Source organism: Melanotaenia boesemani, chromosome 17 (genome assembly GCF_017639745.1).
Source record: "Melanotaenia boesemani isolate fMelBoe1 chromosome 17, fMelBoe1.pri, whole genome shotgun sequence".
NCBI lineage: Eukaryota > Metazoa > Chordata > Actinopteri > Atheriniformes > Melanotaeniidae > Melanotaenia > Melanotaenia boesemani.
Window position 1 is genome coordinate 21407815 of NC_055698.1, and position 25358 is coordinate 21433172.

At 38.5% G+C, this 25358-nt stretch overlaps 1 protein-coding gene across 5 annotated transcripts in view; it reads left to right on the forward strand.

Moving 5' to 3' along the window:
* The window catches only part of rbms3 (RNA binding motif, single stranded interacting protein), a 306045-nt gene that overhangs the window by 130428 nt on the left and 150259 nt on the right, over window positions 1–25358 (forward strand). For all 5 annotated transcript variants that reach the window (XM_042011495.1, XM_042011491.1, XM_042011493.1 and 2 more), the window contains 2 exons: window positions 3764–3921; window positions 20869–20927. In XM_042011495.1, coding sequence (XP_041867429.1) covers window positions 3764–3921; window positions 20869–20927 — 217 coding nt within the window. The remainder of the gene's footprint in view (window positions 1–3763; window positions 3922–20868; window positions 20928–25358) is intronic.

A 25358-nucleotide genomic window follows, 5' to 3' on the forward strand; every position in this document is an offset into this window, starting at 1 on the left:
TGAAGTCAAGTGGTTTATATGCACCGGGTCGACTCATGAAAAATTGAGAATTTTGAAATCATGGCTATATTTAATTTTATACAGTAAGGGGATGTTGCAGTGCACAAGCAATGCAAACAGTAGGTCCGGGCCATTTACAGGACCTTTTACTCTGTGACAAAAAGAGATCACTATATGGTCTTAAAAAAAAAAGAAAAAAGGGTGTTGTCCATGTGCGGGTACGTGAACATTTACAGCACAACGCTGTGTGCCCTCAGCCTATGCAACGTATGCTAGATTTATCATCCTCACTTAATACACTCATAAACATTCCCTGGCATGTCACAGAGGCTGTGAACCCCCCTGCACGTCTGCCTTGGTAAATTGAGCCTGTGTAAACCATTTTGCTTGTCTAAAATACAGTGCAGCAAATTGAAATCCCCAGTAAGCCTGTGTAGCTGCATGTCACAGCTGGATAGGGAGGAGGGAGAATGGAGGTTTTCTCATTTACCACCTGAAGGTTTTTTCAAGTGTCATATCCAACTCTTCTTCCACACTTCTCTATTTATCTCTTCAAGTCTTTTTTTTTTTTTACAGTAGTTTCCATCCCACTTTGCTAAAGACTGTTTTCAGTCTCCATCACACTGACATATAAGGCCAGTGTTTAATATAATGTTTGAGAAATATATGACAGATTGAGGGTAAGCAGTCATGAAACTATTCATGTATAAAAAGAAAAACAACCTTGATTATTAAACTCCATTAAGGTGACCAGTTATCTCAGAGACAATTGGATTCAAAATGTCTATAACATATTAAATCTGTCGTGTCAGCAGATGCAACAAGTTATGTGCTCCCTAACTATTGTCTCATGCATGATCACACACACACACACACACACACACACACCCACACACACACACACACACACACACACACACACATACATATATATATATATATATATATATATATATATATATATAATGCAAGAAAAAGCTCATTAAATTAAGCACAAAATGTCCGTGTTTTTTAAGTGATTAGTGATGATTAGATATGAGGAGCTTCCTATTTAATCCATTTTTCTTAAAAGCATAAAGAGAATTGAACTCTTCAATTCCCTTTATGCTTTTTGCCATGCATAAAGCAAACACATAACACAACCATTAGTCTGCAAAACCTCCATTAAATGCACTCATGCTTTCCCACCATCTACCCTACAGTCGTCCATTCCTTAGAGACCTTTAGCACCCAGTCCATTCTTCATCCTGGGGGACTTTTCCAGCCTTTTTTTCTTTCCCCTTGGATGACCTCACTCTGTTCCTCTTCTCCCAGCACTGTAAGTAATGGGCTCGTTTTGACCCTCTCTGCCTCATTGTGTAAGATTTCAGCTTCTGACCTTAAAAAATGAAAGCAAATCGATAGGGCGGGACACACGAATTCCAAAGACCAGGATGCAAGCCAAGCCTGGAGCCCAGTAAGGAGGAGGAGGTGGATGAAGACGAAGGAAGGCTGTGTGTGTCATTGAAGCGCTGAAACAAAGAAAGAAAAAGGAGGGTTTTAATTAAGATTCAGCATCCACAGCAACTCTGTGTTGTGTCCCCTGGTTGTGCTGTGATTTGTACACATCGCACACCATGTTTAGTATTGTGAGTCTAATTTAAGCTCCAATAACTCAGACAAAATAAGAGGCGAGAGGGGGGATGCAAAAAGGTTAAAACCTCAAAGTCAGGGCTTGAACTGCAGCTGTGCAGTTTCTAGTGATTTTAAGAAGGGGGAAATCACTCCAATAGAGCAGGCAAGAGATTATGTTTCTTCCTTACTTTTGTCGCAGCATGGAAACACGAGGTTCTCCAGCCTGGCTCTGCTTTTATCATTGAGGCACAAATTGTGTGCAGACTTGAGAATTGAACTTTAATTTTGACTTATTTTAACTTTTTAACCAGGTAGACCCCCACTGAGGCCCAAATGGAAAACCAGTACAATCACAAGTCTTGCATATTCAATAACTAGGTCAACTGTGTAGAAACAACAGCTCATGCTAATGGTCTTTGGTCAGACACCTGAAACGTATTTCCTTTGAATGTTTGTATGAAGACTTTATTTGAGGCTGTCCCAGAGCCGCCCCAAAGTCCAAAACTGTAAAAGTAATGCATGTACCTGTCTTTGTAGCTGGCTGTTTTTGCTTTCGTGTGAAAAAGGTGTCTCTGTGTTATCGCATTGTGTGTGTGCGCGGGTGTGCGCAACTACAAACATATGTACCATGGTGTGTGTTAGTACGGCACAGTGAGCGGCTGCCCATCAGTTCCATTTAGCTCAGCGTGGTAATTGGCCGTCCATTGATGGACGTGGCTCCCTCTTCACGCTCCAGGGACCCCGGCTCTTTGTCTGAGAAGTGGGAGGCAACACGCTGGCATAGCACACACACGCTTAAAATAGCGCATCAAATCAGCCATGCTCCAACAGCCGCTGCTAACGTGTGGGGCACATTGGAGGGCTAATGGTGTGTGTGTCTGTGTGTGTGCACATGTTAAACTGTGTGTGTATGTGTTTTTACAGCATAGTATGAGGTCTTGAGGTTCTCCCTGGGGAGGATAGGGGTTAACATGGTTAACTAGAGCTGGTGGTGGTATTTTGTCATGTCGTTCTCTCTCCCTAAACCATTTTTTCTCCCGTCTGCTTCATCCATCACTCAGTTACTTTTTTTTTTTTTTTTTTTTTTGCATTGTGCATTGTCTCTTGCACTCTTTCTTACACCTTTGTGCATACACTCTTTCAATGTGTCTCCCCCTCTTTTTGTCTTTCTTTCCTCTTATACCCACAGGGCTGCAGCTCTCCCTCTCTGTCATTATGTGCAGTGTCCCTGCAATAGAGATATAAATGGTCTGTGAGCAGGGGGCCCTGACTCTTATACCATAAATCTACACTAACAGCACAACAAGCACATAAAGAAAGCAGAGAATGGAAAGGAGAAGAAGAAAAACAAAGAAGACAATCACATTTCTGTCACAGTTTGAATGCATTTTGTGAGAAAGAGATTACATTGAAAAAAGACATTCATATGTAGATGTTTATAAAATATGCTGGAGTGGATTATTGCATCAGGATCTCACACCCTTGGAGGTGTAAATTGTTTCACAGTGTAATGAAATTGGTTCTGGCAATATTAGTAGAGAGCAGGAGGTTGCCATCATTTAAAAGTGTTTATAAGCTGCTGGAAGCCATATGAAGCCCAATTTCAGAGAGTCTCCTTGGTGAAATGTTTACTTAAAATACAAAATTAAGTGAACTGAAAAAAACAAGTAAATGCGAAGATACAGATGCATAATGTGCCTCCTGTTATCTCACTTGAAGAGCTTTTTTTTTCTCAACTCTTTGTCACTGACTCTTGCTTTCTCTGTGTGGGAAAAAAAATGTTTCCCCTGCAGTGTATTCTTATTTGAGATTATGGTTATATTATTTAAATTTTCCTCATTAAAATTTGCTGTTGAGTTTTCATCTCTCAGCGACACTGATCTCATCTCCTCTCTGACTCACAACTGCCCTAAAATGCATTTTCTCATAATTGCGGTGACACTGAACTGGAAGTGCCTGCTGCTTCTTCAAAAGAAATATTTTTTAACTCAGTTTCTCACATTTCCGGCTCCTTCTTTGGAATTTTTTTTTTCACACCTTTCCTTATGGCGTCACTTACTCCCTTTCTTCTTCTGAACACACCATGTCTTCAGCTAAAACCTATTTTCAGCTGTTTGTATTAAATTGGTTTTCTCTTTACTTTTCCCAGCAGCCCTATGCTCCACCCCCTCATCCCATGGCTCCTCCCAGCCCCAGTACCAACAGCTGCAACCAGGGAGGGGCAGAGCAGCTAAGTAAGACCAACCTGTACATTCGTGGCCTGCCACCTGGGACCACCGACCAGGACCTCATCAAGCTCTGCCAACCGTGAGTACTTAAAACCAGCTCAACTAAATACAAACTTCATATTTTTGTGGTTGTTGCTTCATTATCTGACACCATTGGCAATGATTTGATTTAGCCAGCACAAAGAGTAAAATATGCATCCCCTTATATCTCATTCTGTATATCTATATTAATCTTTTCCTATATTGTTCATTGATGTACACTTTTTCAAAAGAAATTAGTTTTTGTGCACATAGATATTTCAATTAAAAGAAGCCAAATGCGTTCTGGTTTGATGTCAGTCTCAAGTGACATCTTGAAATAGAGACAAGCTCTCACAAAGCAGCTGAATTAAAGGCAGATATACAGAAGAAATTTGGCATTTTAGTTTACAGTAGTTTCAGCTCTGGTTTGACATTAAACCATGAAGCCAAAGCTAAAATCAGCCCAAACTAGTTCACATGACTTTTGGTCAAAATTAATCTGTGTTTACTTTTGAAAAAGGGCTTCATTTTGCTCAAGAAAAACTTTTGTATTATTTGTATTTTTTTAAACAAAAATGCAATCTTAACTTTCTAATTTGACTAGTTGTATGACCTTTTTAAGGAGACATTTACAGGCAGGGAAAAAAAAGACTCATGTTGCGTGCACCATTAAACTGCTGCCAACTGAGTGTTATCAGAGAGATAGACAAAAGTACTCATAAAGCGCTAAAAATATTCTTAAAAGATAACAGATGAACACAAACCTGCCTGTACACAGCTCAATAAGGCCTAATAAAGCCTAGATTGGACCGCCTCCCCTAGGAATCACAGACCAAGACCTTATCAGGCAGTAACACAGTCACATGGGCCTGCTTTTTGTCTGTGTTACTGTCTCTCACACACACAAGCAGCTTTGTTCAGCTTCATTAAGTCCTTTTCACTTCCAAAATGGTGAAAAGGGTGTCAAGATCATTAATGGAGACAAGGCCAGCAGATTGTGAAATACAGGCCATGAGCAAGTCTGTCTGGTTGCATAACCTTTTCTTGGCAGTATTTCCAGAAATGTCCCGGTCAAATGTGGCCAATTATTCAATGATGCTTTGGAGATGGGAACATGCTGTCCAGTATATTGGGTAATACTCCCGGTAGCCATGTCATAAGTCATGCACTTATTCTTGAAACTGACCCATCAAGATTCCATTAGGCTGAGAGGCGGCCCAATAAGATTTGGAAAAGCACTCAGCTTTTTGACATTGGATCTCTCTCATTTAGCTCTTACATTCACCCAGCTGTACACAGTTGGACAGTTTCAATTTGACATCTAATTCCATATGATCTTGGATATTCTGAGTATACCCATTCGAAAGGGCAAAGCGTGTCGGAGCTTATGTAAAATACTCTGGGTGCATTCTAATATGTTGCTCTTCTCTTGTGTGTTATGGGAATCTACTGACTTTGTCTGTTATTGCTTGGATTTCCCATGCTGTCCTCTAGTGGCTGTCCTTCTGTTCAGCCGTTTCCTCTGATCTCTCTTTTTTTTTCTTTTTTCATATTGCCCATTTTTCCCTCTTCGTGTATCGCCTGCCTAAGAGCCCCAAGGTTGCCAGAGGTGCGCTATGCTAGGGAAAATTCAATGCCACTGAAACTTTAATTAGCCAGACTCTGTTTCAGTGGCAGGCGGGTGGCAGCATTTTAGAAAAGGTCATGCAACACCCTGGGCCCCCCTCAGGTTTTTTTTTTCCCCCCCCAGATGCCCAGTCTCCCTCGAGCACAAATCGCCTCCTCTCATGGCCCTCGACCACAGCAGCTCATTCAGGAAGACATCACACACTCACTACATTTTTGAAAAATTGGTATTAGTCATATTGGCTATCTTAGCTAATCTTCCTCATCAGGATAGTGAGCCTGCCAGCTCACTCAGGGCTGAGTGTGTGTCTGTGATAGAAATCCTCATTTTGGCAGTGTGACAAGTTAAAGCCAAATCTGTGGACCTGAGTTTGTTGTGTCACACAGAAGCAGCTCTTGCTTACCCATTCACCACTATCTCAAAAGCAAACAAGCTGCCGCCAAATTGATGCATTCTTGACAACAGGCCATATCATAGCTGTTGATTGGAGGCTGCTGAATATCCCTGAGACATGCCAGAAAAATAAATGCCTTCTGCTGTGTTTGTAACCCTGTCCTTATGAACTTAAATATTTCATTGCCAAGATTCTGTCGTGTTTGGATCCACCAACCTTCCTTGAGGCCTCAGCCTCTAAAATGTCTCATTTCTTTCTTGAAATACAGAAACTTTGTAATAGTTCCTAGGTTTACACAGATAATGTGTATTTTTTATTTTAAAGATTTAAACATTTAAAGATGGACACAGAACCTTTCATCCATCTTCTGCATCCGTCATTTGTGTAATTTGGTCAGTTTCCAGGGCTTACGAGTGCATAGCCCAATTTAACAAATGGAGCAGTTCCACCAGAAACTGTGGGGGCAGTGTTGAGCAGTAGCTTATGTGTACCCAGAGAAAGAAACAAAGAAGCAGCTGCATTGTATTTAATGGGTGCACAGACCACCACCTTCTACTCGCTGCCTACTTTTATGTCTTTTTCTGTGAATGTACATTATCATGATCTCCTCCATCGTCACCATGTTTACTACTGCCTTAAATGGACACCGGAGCTTGGAGGTGAACCTGTTTATGTACACAAATTCAGCATAAGGACCTTAAGTTGTATTTTTCTTGCCTCGTTAACCTCTGACAACACTTGACACTCCAAGTGACAATCACCCATACATACATACTATATAAACTATTTTTATTTTGTGGAATGACACTCATACTTAAATGGAAATGATTTTTGTCCAAGAAAAATTTGGACCTGATGACTTGAGAAAACAGATCAAACCACCACCAATACTATACAATCTGCTCTTGCTTTCAGGGTTTCAGGCTTGCGCTATTGTGAGCATCTTGCACTAGCGTAGTACATTTTCCTCGTTTCTCGTTTTCTTTTAAAAGAAGTGATATTGACTCTTAAATGCTCACTACACTTGTCCACATATCTGTAGATATATATATATAGATATAGATATGTAGATAGGTCTAGAAATTGTAATTTATGGGATGTCTTGTCTTTACAAACACAGATCGCTTTGTTTGGCTTTCACCCCCTGCTTTGCTTTCTGGTAACCTAGCCTTAACTCACAGAGACACAAATATGCAGCTGGGAGCAACTGAGTATGCAATTATTTTTATTGGTAAGGCCAAGATTTCTTTGTGATCAGCCACCTCTTTCAACCTCTCTGTAGTCAGCGGGAGCGAAAGTAAACACTAAAGAATACCAAAGTTCTCACCAGCGGTTGGAGTTACATGCCGTGAGCTGTTGAATGAGTAATTAAATGAATTCGGGTGGGTGCTTAATCTCTGTTTTATTCAGCTGGCTGGATGTAGGGTTCTCCACCAGCCGTCAGCCTGATATATGGTTGTGGAGAGGAGGCCAAAGGAGTGGAGTGGGGATTTGTTGGCTGAACACCCAGATAGAGAGAGGCCTTCCTACTCGCCTGGCTAGATGCATGAGTGGATGGATGGACATACGGATGTAGAGATGGAGCAATAGTGAGAACAGCCATTAATGTGAGAAAAATTCTCTGGCCTAACCAGCTATGTTGAGGCAGTGGGCCAACCCTAAGCCCAACACCAACTAAGCGGTGCAGCCAGCACATCCAACCCAGCCATTAAAGCCAGCATACCCTCAAATCACTTTGGTGCAAAGTAGACTTTATAAGCTATTTCACCTGCCAGATATAAGGCAGCACCCACATTTTTCTTGTTAGCAATCCCACCTCAGGAGATCAATAGAATAACTGGAATCAGGTAGTTCAGTGAAACCTTGGAAGGAAAAAAGATAGGGAATTTTCTTTTTATCATTAGAGCCCACACCTGGAATAACAGTGACAAAATATTTAATATTTTCTCCACGAGCTGCAAGAATCCAAAACTTAAACTGCAGAGAGAGCAAAGAATGCTAAAGGATCCTATCCCCTCTTTTGCTCCCCCCTTTTTTTTCTCCCATCTTCTGCCTACCTTCTCCTCTTTCTTAGTCTGGTTCTCTTCACTCAATTTCAGTCATAGTCGAGCCACAGCTGTGCCCTCAGTTGGACTGGTTTTGGCATCCATGCACTGACCTGATCACACAAATAAAGTGAGCCAAATCAAGAGCTAATCACCACCAATTGTGCAAATAACCTTTCCCATGTGTGCTGAGGGAATGGTGGAGGGGCAGCTACAGAGCAAGGGAGGAGGGGAAGAGAGAGCTGTGTGGTTTGAACCCAGAGGAGGTGAGTTGATGGGAAAGAAGGGGTGACCCTGGGACCACCTGTTTTTATGGAGCAGAGACTCAGACACTCATCAGCGCCACATTATCCCTAATGACTCTCAGCTATCAGAGCTAGCCCATCCCATGGCCCCTTTTCCAAAAACTGTCAGAGGGTGAGAAGGGTGAGCAGGGTGAGCAGAGGCTCTTTAATCCAACTTCAAAGTCACAAAATTCCCGTCACCAAGCCCACCAGTAAATGCTAAATAGTGTGCACTTATATAGCGCCTTTTAACCTTAGCTGGCTTCTACAAAGCGCTTTACAATGTGTTTCTCATTCATCCATTCACACACTCATGAACCAGTAGCAGTGGCGCTTCTATGGAAAGTAATCACCTGTCATTCACAACAACTCACTCAAGGACACTCAGACTTGTTAAAGAGCTAGTCATTGAATCACCATCTTTGAAACATATTCTACTAACTAAGCTATAGTGCATCTGCACTAGGGCTGCACAGAACATTGGAATTTTGTCAACATGTGCAATATCAATATTGATAAAACAGCTGCAATATCACTGAGACATTTTGACAATAATATAGGGTGAAAACTTTATGACAGATGAATGGTAAAAGCTCCAAGTTACCTTCCAATGTATATATATATATATATATATATATATATATATATATATATATATATATATATATATATATATATATATATAATATTTTTATTTTATTTATTTTTTTATTGTGGGAACACTACAGTGCACTGCCCGCAGAAATATTATGGGTCTTGCCTATATACAAACTTTTAAATGTTTGTTTATAAGCTGTGTCTTTATGTTGTCTGGCTTAATTGATAGCTTTTTTGTATATTAATTCAATACGGTAGTAATAGCTGGTTATGTGGTTTATGTAGCTTCAGATACCAGTATGGTGGCCTCATCCTTTTCTCTGGCCAGTTTTTTACGGTTATACTGAGGAATTTGGGTAAAGGTTCAGAATTGATAATATGTAATCTGCACAAGCAGTAAAGAGATGTCAGCATAGAATTATTTATTTTTTTGAATATTTGTATATATTCAGACACATCATTTTGTAAGTTAAAGCTGTCTATCATACTTATCCCCCTACACACATACTCACACACACACACACATTTGAAGAAACGTAATGTTTTAAATTTTATCCAGAGTTAACTTTTTCCTGAGTCACTTCTACATATATGAACAAGTAATTGAGTTTGAGCCCAAATTAAATTTCAGTAATGTAACAAAACTTTTACTTTAGTACATTTTCCCAGTACTATCCCTACCCCTGTTGGATGCATATAGTTACAGGCACTTCACAGCAAACCCATCAGAGATGCTCCATGTGAACAGAGAAACTAGTCAAAGGCTGCTTACACTGAACGTCATCCATATGTAATGTCATAATATGTATCTAAAGGAGACATGTAAGACGTCACTGCTGAGCTACAACCATGAACTGCTCTGTGGTCAGCTGCACAGAGTGGCAGCCACTATTAAACTAACCTCCATTTTTAGAAGATTTTAGACGTTAGTATGTTAATATGCTGGTTAAACCTAGTGTTTACATTCCTATAATTCAGCCAACCTTAGTTTTGTGATATTTAGTCATGTACTTTTACCATGCATGTCTGTTTTTTTTTTCTTTTTAGAAATGCAGGTGCAAATTATATTGCAATTCAATTATTTCTCTTGTATAAAATTAGGTCAATGTAGTGTTAGTTTGTTGTGGGCTACTGTGGGCTCTTAAGTTATGGTAAATTTTTAAGGACTGTCATGCAGTGCGCAGGCTGGAACAGGAGCACCATCTTGTAAGGAATACTCTCCCATTACCTCTATTAACAACCATTGTTCCTTTTTTAATTAGTTAAAAAAGGTCAAATCTGATGATGAAACTGAAATAAGGAGGAAAAAATGTCACATTTTCTGTAGCTACTGTATGTTTTCTCTCAAAGTATTATATGCTTTGGTGAGTATTGGGAGTAGGTTGTGTCCAATTTTACATCTGTACGGTATCACAAAGATGTTACAACTAATATCAATCAGCATTCTGCAGATGTGTGGTACACCCTGCTAAAACCAGTTGCTCCGAGCATGAAAGGATTGAGGACGGCTAGGCTCTCTCCATTCAACAAACTTATAGTAAACAGCTTGATAGGAAAAAAGACCCAGTGATCATTAAGATACTGTTGACAAGTCCTGTTCTGTACAAGTTTTGGATGCTGTTGGTTGAAATATGCTTTACTAAAAGAAAAGAAAAGTACTGACAAAAGGGTTTTAGTATTTGAATATGTATGGCCCTTTTTTCCCAAGCTGGGTCAGCTTATGCATCACTGATGGTGTAAACAGATCGTGGTACTTAACCTAAGAAAAGTATATCACAAGAATAGCTAAACTACTCCCACAGCTACATTCTCATGTTGAGAAGAGACATCTGCTATTCTTGGAACCAGAATCCTCAATCCTCACTATGCACTTTTTCTGTGTGAATGTCTGTTTTTTTTTCTTTGTTTCACTACCTCCCTCTTTGTTTCACCTTCCCCTCTCTCCTGCTTTCATTTTTCCTTTGCTTTCTTTAATCTTCTCATCACGCCCAACCCTCCAGTTCTCTGTTCCAGCAGAAGTGATACAATAATTTCAGTGGTCAAGCAAAGTCGACTGAAACACTACGCCTTTTTCCTCCCCAAACATCGATTTCAGAGCAAGGGTGAGAGGAGGAGCTGATTTAGCCTTAGGCTGCTTTTTGAATTATTTATCCCCCCATTACTAAACACACGACACATAGACAGCTTGGCTATTTGGAGGCTGGCAAGAGCTCGTCTTCCACTTCTACGCTGTAGTTAACTCTGTTGACATTTAATCCTCTAACAGTTCATTTCTCAAATAGCTTTTTTTCTTGTTTATTTTGGTGCTTACTTAGCATGAATTCAGCTTTAGATTCACTCAAAGTCTTTAAAAAAGGCCAAGCTTTCTGACTACATGGTTACTTTTTACATCGTTTATCCTCTGGGAACTAATTGCAAGCCAATAACCATAGCAACCAATCCAGTCACCGCTGTAACATGCTGATTTGGGAATCCTCAATGTGCTCTACAACCCCCCCCCCCTTGCTTAGCATTTTATCAGACTCCAGCCATTCAGGGGAAGACAGTTTTAAGCCCCACCAGAAGCAGCAGTAGTCTGTGGTACAAAAAGACTGATTGACATGAGGGAGAAAACCTGAGATCTCTGGACTCTGGCTGTATCTCCCTATCCTTCCTTTTGTCCTTGCTTTTTTTTTTTTTTTTTTCTTCATTTCTCTCTGCTGACTTTCCCTTTGAAGTAGTATCTAGAAAGCAGAAGCAGCACCACCACAGATGAGATGTGTTCATTTGTGCGTATCAGACAGCACTTCATGGCATGTGGATTTGACAGGTTGGACACTTCCAAACAAACAGAGGCGATTCTGTAATGCTGATTCAGAAGGCAACCAGTGTGTGTGAATGTGTGTGATAGAGAGACAGAGTAAAAGAGGGTAAGTGGTTTGCAACATGCAGACTTTAAGATATCTCACACTATAACAAGTCTTTTTCACTTTCCCAAGCTCAGTCTAAAGCTTTCACAGGGTACCTGGTCTCTGTAGTGAACATTGTTCATACTTAAAACATGTAATATAGATTCAGTTCCAAATAGTGCGCATCTTCAGTCTGCCTGTTGGCGTCCAGATGGGTGACAGGGTCAAGTGAGGAGGACACAGAATTCCACATCTAGGGTATGACACCCAATCAGATCCCCCAGATTTTCATGTAGAATATGATAAATAGATGGAAACAGCTGAGCCACTTTGGCAACCTCCAATGAAAGCAGCCAAAAGAAAAAGACAAAAAAGAAGAAAGATTAAAAGGGAAAAACACCTTTACCATCAAGTGGTTTCTTTTGAATTGGCATACGTCAGAAGTGAAGCACCTGAACCCACAGTGACATGTTTTTTCTACTTCAACTTCTCAGTTTGACATTGATTGTTATACATATTTCTTTAGCTAAATTATCTTTTGTTGGTAATAAGAAAGAGAAACATATAGCTGAAATTTGGGCCCGATACAAACACTTAATATCAGATTATCATTTTGACGAGGGTCAATAGCCTTCTGATTGTTTGCAAAAGAGACATTGAAATATATTTTATAAAATCCTTAACAGTTCAAGTACTTCAGCTCTTTAGCATATTCTTTTGAATGAGCACATATTATTCCATTCAAACATCTTTAAGAGCATTTGTCTTGCACAGAAAGACCCAAGTGGGAAAAAGATGTTTCAAAACACTTTTTAACCTCTTAACTACTGAACTGTGGCAGATTTTCAAACTTTGGCACCTCCTTACAACAGCTAATTCAACATCTGTTTTGCACCCCGTCTCTTCTCTGAGTTCTCTCTAGCCACTAAAAGCCAGGCTGATGTTGACTCTTGTCTAATATCTTGCTCTGTTGCATTTGCTTTATTTTCCATGCTTTTTCTGACAATGTCTTCTTGTGTTTCGAGTCATCCATGGATGGTGTTAAGAGACATTGACTTCTAGTTGGTAGTGTATGACGTGCAGCCATAAAGTAAAATGCTGCTGTAAAGTGATGCTCTGGAACATGAAAAAAATAGAAAAATATTAATTGTGAAGTACAGTATCTCAGCCTCTCCAGGGCACAAATCACACAATTTTAAAGTTGGAAAGTTATATAGCCTTACTTTAAATCAGGGGTGCCAAGTCAAGTCTTCAGCATCTACTATCCTGCAACTTTTAGATGCATCCTTTCTCCAACACACCAGACTCAGACGTGCAGATGAGGGAATGCAGCCTGTCATGTCATTCTGTTCTGTAGAGGTCTGGTAACGAGCCATCTATTTGAGTCAGGTGTGTTTTATTTTGTAGCGTTGTTTCCCCTTTTGTATTATGTTTGCTTTACTTCCTGTTCCCTACTTTTGGTCATTAATTGTCACACCTGCTTCTGGTCTTGTAATCTGTATATATGCTACAGGTTTTATTTTCTTTATTGCCAGTACATTGTATGTGTTAGTCATTAGTTAGTCTGATCCGTCCCATAGTCTCTGTGTTAGTTTGTTCTTCCAGTCCTTATGTTCCAGTTTTCAAAGTTTGGTCTTTTATTGGTTTAGTTCCCAGTCTTCCTCCTTCTTCAGTGGTTTCTGTTAAATAAACAATCTTTGTAATTTATCCACCTTTGTCTTGGTTAGTCCTACATTTGGGTCCTTTCAACTTGTTTTGCTGCGTTCTATCCACTACAAGACAGATCAGCCTGTTATACTGCGTTTCCTTTTTCTTCATCCAGACTGCAAGACTGACCATGATTTCTCTAAACTTGTCTAAATGAGTTGTTCATGAAATAGCAGATAAATAACTGCTCTAAACTTCTTTTTTTTTATTTTTTTTTATTACCGGGGTAAATGCAGGTGGATGTTTTAGATGTAAACGTGTTGTAAATTACCTCACTTAAATAAAACTGTAGAATTAGTCAAATTCTGAATTTTGCATCAGTTAAATAATGACAAAAGAAAGGTAGTTCATTATTCAGGGAAATTTATATTGCACATGAAGTACCAGTGGACTGCCTTGATAATTTTAGCCTGTGACAGTCTAAATTGTGAAAACAATTTTCCTGTCTACCTATTCTCTAAAACTTCTTCTTTAATTAAAAATGAATTGTTACAATGTAACTGTCTAAAAGTTCATTCTGAATACACGGTAAAAGAAATTTAAATGAAACCATTTTTCCTATTTAAATGATTTGACTGAAGCCCCGGGGCTATATTGCTGGATGCAGACGTAATCCATTACTATTTTTCTAGGGAGTAGGGTAGGTTTGAATGGTTCTAATTAACTTGTCATCCATTTCAGTCTCAGCAGGTAAAAGGAATGTTTATACATATATATATATATATAAAGGAACCGCATCAGTGGGGAAATGGATTCAGAATAGTTAATGACAGCAAATGACCACAATGTGTATGAGACCACAGCCAACTTCAACAGATGGCTGTGATGACACACATTGGCCAAGACGCTGTTGTTGCTCAGTTCTGCAGAAAATTAATGAACTTTGGATTGCATGTTGATTACACTGTTTTTCTGCTTCTTCTTTTTTTTAATCTACCAAAATATTCAACTAGATTACTGAATGATTTATCAGCTTGCTAGGATGTCTGTGGTGTTGCCATTTACTGAAGCAGAAGACAAGTAAAATAGAACGAACAGTCAGTGGATTACCCTTCCATTTTTTTGGATGCTTCTCATGTTTGGAGCCATTAAAGGTATGAAAGTAAACATTTGGCAGTTTATGGTAAATCTACTAGCAAAACGCCGGGGAATCCCAGTACCTCGAAGAACATAATAAAATTCTGCCAAGAAAAAGATGCGTCCTGAAGCCAGAAAAGGAATTAACCAATTTGTTGAGGCTTTTTGATTTATTGCTACCCATTCTTGCCAACAAAAGGCTGTGATATTTAATCTTGGTGCGTTGAAGGATTTTCACACAGGTGGCCTCTTTATATGTTTCCTTATTTAGTATTATAGTGCATGTCTTTACAGCACACCTTAGAGGTTACTTCCGTTTCTTTTTGTTGGCTTAAGGAATTAAAAGATGTAGGTTTCAGGTCAATGGGGCTAAGTTTTTCAGATTTGTTGCTGTATCCATGAAGTTTCATGTTGGATTACTGACTTCATTTTCACACACTTTAGTATTTTGATCATGTTCAGGATATGCTGTGTACAGTTCTGTAAAATTTAGCATCATCTCACCTTTGAGCTTGCAGAGAATGTTAATCAAGATAAAAAAAATGCTTATATGCTACCTTATCATTGTTTCTACTCCTGCTGAAATAATCAGGGTTTTTCAAAATCCAGGGGCTATATATACGTTTTCAAAGAACATGAATAATCCGGCATGAACTGGATCCCCCACAACATATGAAGTGATAATATATATTTCATCTATGTCAACTATTTATGCTAAGCATTTTATGTATAATTCCTACATGTTAAAATCATCCAATGCAACTGGTTCATTAGCTACTCATAATAAAAGTCTGCCTTTAATTCCAATTGCAAAAACATAAATGGATTTTAAATCCTGGATCAGTGAAGCAGTTTCATGCCACATTGATACCTTCACTTCTTTCAGTTTGAAAGTTATTACTGCAGTTAAGAGTTTGGGTAAAATGTTTGCAGTAATTTCATTTGGCACTAAGAGAAATAAATTGTAAGAGTTTTCTTTTTATGTCCCTAAATTTCCTGTCAGTGTGGTAGTTTAGTATGTCTTCAACACTCACAGTGGAAAACATTAACAATAAAAATATATAGGTATATTTTAGGTTTAAGATTAGCAGCATACAAAGCTATTTTCAGCAACTGCAAGACTGCAAAACCATTTCACATCAGCATCTGTCTAATATTTCTTCTTGAAGTGTGCCTAGGAGGCCTGATCTCAGTCTGAGCCACAGGAATGTGTGAGATGCTGTAGTTACAACAGGAGGTGACAGTCAAGGGCAGCTGCCACACAGTACTTTGATGCAAAAAAATGGCTTTGATTGTCAGTTACTAATCATACATATGTGGGCCATCTTTTTTTATTTATTTATTTATTATTTTTATTTTACTTATGTCTCTTGTTGTCATCGTCTCGATTCATCTCTGTTTTACACCCAGTTTTTACAAATTTTTTATATAAAAACTGACATTGAATTAAACATCTCCTGAACAGTCATGAAAGACTTAACAAAGCAAAAGATATTTTAGAAAATTCTAGGTCAGTTGCATTTCTTTCCTGCACTAAGTACATCATCAACTAGGCAGTTAATTTACTTTTGAGTCTACTATTAGTTGGCAAGCATCTGGGACATGGCCATGCTTCTGTCAAGACAAGAATACATCGTTCGAAAAAGATGTAATGTGTTATATCATACCGTTGAACAGCCTGAAGCAGTTTCTCAGTCTAAAACCAACACTGCTAGAATTTATTGCAGCTTATAGCACATTCTAAAAATGTATTACAGTTTAGTCCACAAATACTACTCACAGTTGTTTGTTGGTAGGAAATTGTGAGAAATTATATATGTGAATGCTGCTATGCATTTTGGAACTAATATAGTTGTTATTTTTTTCTTTCTTTTTTAATAACATAGTGTTTGTTTATGAAATCCCTCGGGGTTATATGTGCTGCACAGAACAAACGGTGCATCTGGATAGTGGGTGTCTGCTGCACCTGCTTCCACATGAGAAGAACTCTTAGTGTGCTGCCTTTTCTTTTTAAGTCACGGTAGTCTGCTAATTATTTTCTATGAAGGTCTACAAGAGGTGATAAAGTATGGTTATTGTGTCCATAGTGTGCACCTGCAACATCTCCCCCCACAGGTGCTGCAAAGATGCTGAACAAGCAAGAAGCTGGTTTTATTCAGTTTCACAGCTGATATCAGTAAAGTTAGTCGTAATCTTTGTGTTCTTGTCTTTTTCTGGGAATGGAAATCATAATACACAAATATTGTGCGTATATTTAAGTCTTCATCTGGTGGATGAGCTGAAATAAAAGCAGTAATAAATAGAGCAAATTGTTTTGTTTTTTTTGTGTACATAGGAAAAGATGGACCTTAGCTTTTGTACAAAGACCTTGTGGAAAAAACAGGTGATAAGTAGATAAATCCCACTCAGGTTTCACTGACCTGCTGTTCAAGGCGTTGCTGTGTTGTGTAATCATGCAGATATAATCACAGACCTTTGGAGAGTGTGTCCAGAGTCTGAGGCCATGGTATGAGCACAACATTTGGGTGGTCCATCCATCTTTTTCCAGTGCTTTGCTTTCCTACGTGCCAGCAACACCACAATGACGTGCTATGGTCCTGGCCTGCTCTGCTTCTGCTGAGGTACAGCAAAAAGCCACTTCTTTCCCATCCTGAATCCTTTCATCCAGCAAGAGAGTGAGGAAAGAAGGACAAACAATGCTAGGAATGTTACTCTTGCACGTGCAGCTGCTTTCTTAAAAGTGTAGATGAGCTTTTATTCTGAGCTTCAGTGCCCAGGCAGCTGTCAAATGAATGACATGTTTTACATCAACCACAATTTGTACATTTTCATCAGCTTAAAATAGCTCATAAATCCTCTTTTTTTTCATAGGAGGTTTCATTTCTGGCATTTTCTTAGGATTGATCCGATATTGCATCAGAATGATTGCTATGGGATTGCTATGGGATTCCTATTAGGAGCGAGGAGGAAGAAGGAAACAAAAGGAAAGAAATGAAGGATACAGTAGAAGAAAGAAAAACAGGAAGGATGGTAGAGACATTAAGAGTGGAAGAGGCAAAAAAGAGAACAAGAGAGAGGAGAAGATCCATGTGGAGAGGAAGGGCAGAGGGCCAGCAGAGTCAGAGATAAGAGGCTGCAAGAGTGATTGAAATAGGATTAGTGGAGACAAGCTCTGCATCCCGGCCACAGCATCAGTGTTAAACCTGCGCTTCACAGGGACTGCCTCTGTCACATCAAAGCCTCCCCAGGCCTGCCTGGCAGAGAGGCGAAGGAGCCTCCAGCAGGGTCATCTACAGTCATACATGCACACACACACACACACACACCATACATAGACTTACTGATCACCTCCACCATCCATATCCAACACATCTCCATTATGTTCATGAAGCTGGCTCCTTCCTCCTCATCTTTTCATCTCCCTGCAGTGTCTTTGTGCTGTGTTTGGACAGCAGATAGGATGCATTGATGAGCCATCTTTAACATTTAATGAGGCAAGCGGTGATGAGTTGGCATCAGAAAGCTACCGTTTCCTGCTTCCATGGAGTCCAAACAAAGTTTTAATGAGAACTTTTCCCCTAATTTGTGCCAAAAGCACCAAGCTTTTAAACTGCTTCCCAGACTGCAAGTAACATGTTCACTAAGGCGCTGAGGGAAGGAAGACACCTGAGTGCAAATAAATAGGCTTGTAATGGCTTTCTTACACATTAGGGCTGTAAATCAACACAATACCAATACATTTATTTTATTTATTATACTGGATGTCATCCTTTTATGTAAATTTATAAAGAAAGTAATTGCAGGTAGAACCATACTGTCAATCCCTTCTCTTAAGTTCCTGCATTGTTTGTTTCAGTAAACTCTGAATTAGTGGAGTTGCTTTGATTGTTCTCTAATCAAATGAACACTTGCTGTTCCATGTTCATCTTGTGTACTTATGCTTGAGAGTATCTCAGTATGATCAAACATTGCACCTCAGGCTTGCTCTGTTGCAGTAGATTATGCATCCCTATAGCTAAAATGGCCTATTTCATCTACTGAAAGGAGACAAGTCACTGATTTGCGATTGCACTCTCTGTGTGCATATTCGTATGTGTTTGTGAGTACACCACTGTGGTATCTGTATTAGTGTGTGTATGTGTGAGCTGGTAGTTTTCCTCTTGGAGCTCATCAGTTCATATCCACCACCCATCCCACCGCAGCATGCAGTAAATAGAGTCTCCGGCACTCGTTGAGAAATGGCACAATTATCCCCTGCTGGTGAAATATGGGCCGGGATGCACCACTGCTTCTTCCCCACAGAATGTTTGCGTGTGCGTGTGTGTGTGTGTGAGGTGGCTGCTTTTTCTCTGTTCTTTTATTGTGGTGTGCATTCAACACACACTGAATTGTTCTCTCTGAATCTGACATGTATGCATCACATGTATAATTGTACAAACAGCTGAATGTACATACACAGATAGATACTCAGAGCTTTATCCACACACTGAAGTCAGCAAACACACACTGCAATGTGTCTCACACTGCAAACAATGCAGCATGTTGCTGTTTTAGCTGAGACAAGCATATAGAATAACTCGCTGTCATTGAGCCCGTCAGGTTCGTCTTTCATTTTTAGAAATTTCCATAGCAACTCATTATGCAGAGTTCTGGAGTGAAGAGTTATAATGCAGTGGCATGAAAAGGTTTGGGCACCTGTGGTAAGAATTCTCTCTGTATATATTTATTTGAGTAGAAGATTAACACATCTCAATAAGTTCAAAAGCTTTTTAGGCAAATTTAGTGTTTGACACACACCTTCTAAGACCATGGTATGCAAATTTCAAAGCTGAAAAAAAAACACAGACTCCCAATTATTAGCAGCCAAAGGTTCCTCTAAGCAGCTTTCTTCTACAACACTCTGAGAATATATGTGTTCTTAAACCAGGAAAACCCAGTGTTTTGTTGTTGTCAAGGCAACTAATGCAACAGCACTTGAGTCCAAGTCAGAATTCCTTATGGGGACAATGAAATGTATTACATCACAGCATATCGTATTGCATCACAGTGTATTGTATCCCATCACAGCATATCATATCGTATCTCATAAAATACCACTCCTGTTCAGACACTTATTTTCTCTGAGAGCAATTGTATTTAGAAATGGCAGCTTACTGGGGGTCACGTGGAAAACATTCAACTTCTTGTAGGACTGCTAAAAAGATAAATCTCTGGAATAGGGTGCACTTTTTATATTGTTGTGTTGTAACGCATGTGCAAGTATAGGTTTGCTTCCACACTACCTTCATATGTTTGCAAATTAACATCTAAACAGCCTTCATGCATTTTGGAATTAACTTATTAGAAAATGTATGCAGTTGAAATGAAACTTTTTTGTCCACAGGGAGCAAAATTTAGTTTTGTCATTGTAAAGGTGCACATTGATTATTCTTTATATGGTTGTTCTGCAGCCAGGAGCATGGGGAACAAGGGGAAATTGATTTTCTCAGTATATACTGGAATCAAACATCATGCAACCTATAAATTTATAAATGAATTGTAAAGAAATTTTGACTCCTATTGGCTAATGATCCTAAAATCACTTCCAAGTCCTCAGTGGACTAGCTCAAGTGATCCCCAGAACTTTTTATATTATCTTACAGAAGCTGAATACCTTTCTATGAAGAAGTTTAAGTTTGAACATTTAGAGTATTGGTCCACCATTCTTTTTTCAATATCCATCACTTTGAATATAAGAATAGTTTTTTTTTTTTTTTTATTTAGATCTCTCTCATTACATATTCTAACATTAAAGAGATACCCAGGATATCCTGTAATCAACATTATTTACTTCATCCCGAGTGGCAAGATTTTAGCCCGTTGCTGTATGTTTGTTCAAAATAAAGCTGGAAACATCAGATGGTTTAGTATAATGAATGAGAATTTGAGAGCAACTAGACCGACTCTCATAAAGCTTCATTACACTTAAAGCCATGTGCTCATTTACACATTGGATCATTTTTCCCTCCGACTTTTTGTTGATTTTATCATTTTCAGATTTGAAAGGATTAAAGATGTTCTCCACTGCATGAACATAAACAGACTTAACTGCATCTGTGTACTGTCAGACCTTTTGAAAATGTCCAATGACTCTCTGAAATGTCAGAGGCTTGCACATTTATTTGAAGTCAGCCATACACATAATGTTATTAACCCCAAGTGATTTCTCTTTCCAATGGCTTTTGACATTTGTGCGACTCTGCAAATTGCTTGTTGCAAGTAAATGGCAAGGGTATAGGAAATAAGACGTCTACTTAAACCACAGGATTTTGCTCTGAATGAACTACCCCAACAGTGAAAAGTCATGCCAATTAAATATATTAAATTTAATTTCTCTGTCTTTACAGGTATGGAAAAATAGTGTCAACCAAGGCCATTCTGGATAAGAACACTAACCAGTGCAAAGGTAAGTCGGGATTTGTGCACCAGCTCTTTGTCTCTTTAACAGAAAGGGGTAATACCAAGTTACATTTACTCCATTGCATTTGAGTAGTTTTTGAAAAAAAACACTCATGAAAACTACCACTAAGAGAAGTTTTACTGCATCATACTTCTACTCTTAGAAATGCTACTCTTACTTTACTACATTACACAACACTCAACTCATTTTTTTATCATTGATTCAAGTAGAAATGAGATGCCACCAGTTTCATCAACCAGATGAAGTAACAATCATCACGACACATTTTCACCAATCAAACAGAGCCTTGCAGACACATGACCACACACACACAAACATGGCGGGATAACTGCACAGCTAGTGCACAGGAAATTACAAGCACATGAAACATATCTGCGGCAGCTGTCTGTAATGTTAGAATGGAGGATGAACAGCTCTGGCCTCATATACAAAACATGTTGCAGAGTTTAAGACTTTCGTGTGAAGCGACAGGATCTTCTGTGAAAATGTAACGTGATCCAATCATGCCAATCTAAACACAGTGATAAAGGAGCGCTAACTTTACCATGATTTGTCTAGTGACCAAATAAATGTTTGTTCTTAGTTGTTTTACTGGTCACGTGAGAGGACAGAGATGTTATTTTAATGTTATTTTGAAGTAACGCTACTTTAACTTGAGTACAATTTTTAGCTACCTTTGCTCTTTAGGCTCTCCTGTCACAGCAACCAATGCTGCGTGTAAATCAGCCACTTAGAAAGCGGCCCGCTGAACACAACAAAAAGGATTCATGAAAACAATCATTTCTTGGTTGACACCAGTCTCATTTCTTCCGTATTTCCTGTTTGATTTCATGTTCTATCACATAGATGGCAATCTGCTAGAAATCACAGTAATTGATGCACATTACTGTGTTGACTCTGTGGACTAGGGTACACGCAGTTACACTGCTGAACATACTTTTTTTGTCTACTTCATCTTCTTAGTGTCCCAGCCATATAGTTTGCATGACTGTTGATAAGTTTTCCTTTTTCTTTTTCTTTTTTCAGTCAAGCAGTCGGGATTATGAAGACTAGTGAATTCTTAAGCAAAAAGAAAACTGTGAAATCGAGAGAATTAGATAGACAAATAAAAATAAAATAAAAAAATGCTGTGGCCCTGAGGTGCCTGGCAGCACAGTTTAAGAGCTATTGAAGTACCATCAATACTTTTAATTGCCTTTTGTAGTTTCCCTGTCTCTAGAGCGTGGCCTTTCAAGGTGAAGCTGCCTTCCAAACCCTGTTACACACAAGTTTATCCTGCCAGGCATTCTCTAGTTCAAAATGTCAAGAAAAAGAAGCTCTGCTCATCGGAACATAGAAAAAAAGTGTGATCACATTGGCAGGTCTTTTTTGAGCTTTTCTGGATATTTAAAACGAGATGCAGCAGGATGGATGAGCTTCCAGGATGCAGTGGAGAGTGGATTGAGGACAAGAGGGGGCTGTAGAAAGAGAAACCTGTTCAAAATTAAATCCATCCATTTTCTATACATGCTTAATCCGCAGTGTTAAACACCACAACAACATTTTGTCATTGATGAAATTAAAAAAAAAATTAAATGATTACTCTGCAGTTGATCTGAGTTACGCACAGCACAAAAAGCATCAGCCGGGCTTAGAACTGTGTTATGTGGGAGACAACATTTCCCATAACTCACCCTCCTGGTATGCAGCACTGCTGAGATGCCAAGAGGCAAATATAAGCAAACAGATTTTATGAGTGGAAAGAGGGAGGCGGATAGAGGCGAGATGCGTACAAAGACGAAGAAAAGAATGTAAGTAGAAGGGCTTAGCTTGCTGGCACGGCTGCTCATCTTTTCCATATGTATCTGAAAGTCTCTTAAAAAGTGAGCAGGTATTAAAACATAAATGAATCAAGCAGGAATATTGAAGCCTGATAGATGCTCCAGATAACAAATACAAAGAAAAACAGCACATAGCGCCTATGTCTTCATTCATTGTTTCCAGTCATCTCACCTCCTGACCCTGACACCTGTTTAAATGTCAGGGTGGTGGTTTATCACCATTGTTCTGCCACCACACAGCAACTATCCCTCTTTTCTATCTCTTCTCCTCCCCCCTTTTGTTATTTGTTTTTAGTTCAGTTCAATGAGCACGCTGCCAAAACAGAGAAAAGATGGGACAGAAAAGAGGTCAGGACCAGTCATCTCTGAGAGGGCACTCATGAAAGAAGGAGATCAGCAATCAGCCACCAGAAAAACAAAAAGTCCAACATATCATGAACTTTCAATCATTTCATGATTGAGTATATTATATATTGTGAAGAGGTTCAAATTTTCTGAGATCAAAAATTTTTAAGAAGAAAGAGATTTCCAATAAGATCCAAATTTTAAATAATGCTTTTAACACTTAAAATAGTTAGAATAAACTATAATTTCTCTATTTCACCCGTAAATATAGTTTAGTTTTATAATGTACATATTCTCTCAATTCATTAAGTTGTGATTGTAATATTACAGTCAAAACATATTTTAAGAATAGATATCTAACTATAAAACAGTACATTTTTAGTGGAATTATAACATAAATATAAAATTGAGTTATAACGTTGATCCTCCACAACATGCCAGAATTCCACATATATATACCTAAACACTCCTAAACATTCACCCCTGCCGCCATCATCAAATTTTAGTTGCAAATGAATTGAAATAGAAATAATTCTATTTAGAAATCTGTTAATTCCATGTTACAGTAAGCATCAGTTATTTCTCTACCAATGATTGGAGCTAAATATTAAAACAAATGAACAAAAACACATTTCTGTTTCCCTTTTAGGCTTCTCTAATGAAAAGAAATGCCAAAAGCAGAAGCAAATTATTTAAATATGTACCAATTAAAGCCTGGTTATCCACAATCACTGCTAGTTATATTAGAATATACATCCATCCATTTTCTATACAATCTTATTGCAACACAGGGTCATAGAGGGCTTCAAAATATTTTAACTTGTTCCTGTCAAACACACAGAAATACATTTAATAAAGTTTGCTTTGTGATATTCTACTGTTCAATCACAATACGTTGTTCCAATCAAGCCAACTTAAGAGTATTTGATTAATCAACACACTTGATTGCACTTAATGTTTGACTGCCTAATAGCTTAAATAGGCTCAGCTTGAATAGGCCTGTTTTAATTTCTTACACCATGATCTAACTTTTCCTCTCACAAAATGAGAGGTACGATTGTATTCCAGATTTCTCCTTTTCATCCAAGATGAAGAGATGTATGACCCGGATCGAAGGCCGTACTTTTGGTTTCACCTGTAGTTTGGTCTGTTTTTGGCTTGGTTTGAGATGCTGTTGTTCAAATGATATATACAGTAAATAAGTATGATACCATTAAATTTAATGAGTGATGGGATTGTGCATTTTGGTATTTCTTTCTTTTCTTTTAGGTTTGAGCTACATTAAGTTTTGGTTTATGACTCTATGACAGTAACAGTGAGTCATTTTCTTTCTATTGTTATTATATGTAGAGGCAAAGCATTTAGAAGTCATACCCCTTTATCAGGACTTCTATGTCTCTCCGTTCATTCCTCGCCTCTTCAATGTGGATTAGAATTACTGAAAAATCCTAAACGTTATGATGTGGAAGAAGTCACAGGCAGACAGACAACCGAGGGAAGCCTCAGTCCAGGGGCCAGATGCATGCAACAGTGTAATTTCATGAGTAAAATTGTGCATGCCAAAGCCAGAACTGTGCATATGCATTCTTTTTACTCCATTTATGAAGTCATGCCTATGTTTAGCTCTCTTTCATAGGTCTCAATCGCCGTGAAATTATATGCATGCACACGAGGCTGATGTTCACTTCAGGTCCATAAATGCTGACGCTGCCTTACTGAGTCATTTGCTTATATGACGTTTTTTGTACCATAACTATATATCCATGATAGTGGCAGAAACTGAAAACTTTTACTTTTACTAAATTTAAAAACTGAAACACTAGTGAATGAAGTAGGGAAATCAAGTCAAGTTTATTTGGATTTCTCAAATGTGAAATCATGAGATCAAGCTGCTGAACGAAATTCCTCCAGTTCTATAGTCAGATTTAAATAAGACAAAATACACATCAGCTCACACAAGACACACAAGCATGACTGTAGCGTGTGCTGTTTTCTTAATCAGCCCATAAAAGTGTAAAAAAGCACATGGGCCACTTATATGCCAAAAAATAAAAACTATCTCCAAATAGTTGTTCTTGTTTTCATTGATCATGTACTTTTGACACAATTAAATAAAAGTTTTTTGGACAAATAATAAGAATCAGATACAATCACTGTCATACTCTGCTGGTAAAATTGACAAATTCTTCCACCTTTAATTTTTGTTACTATTTCATCCTGTGAGGTCTCAGTTGCTGTAAAAATATGTGTA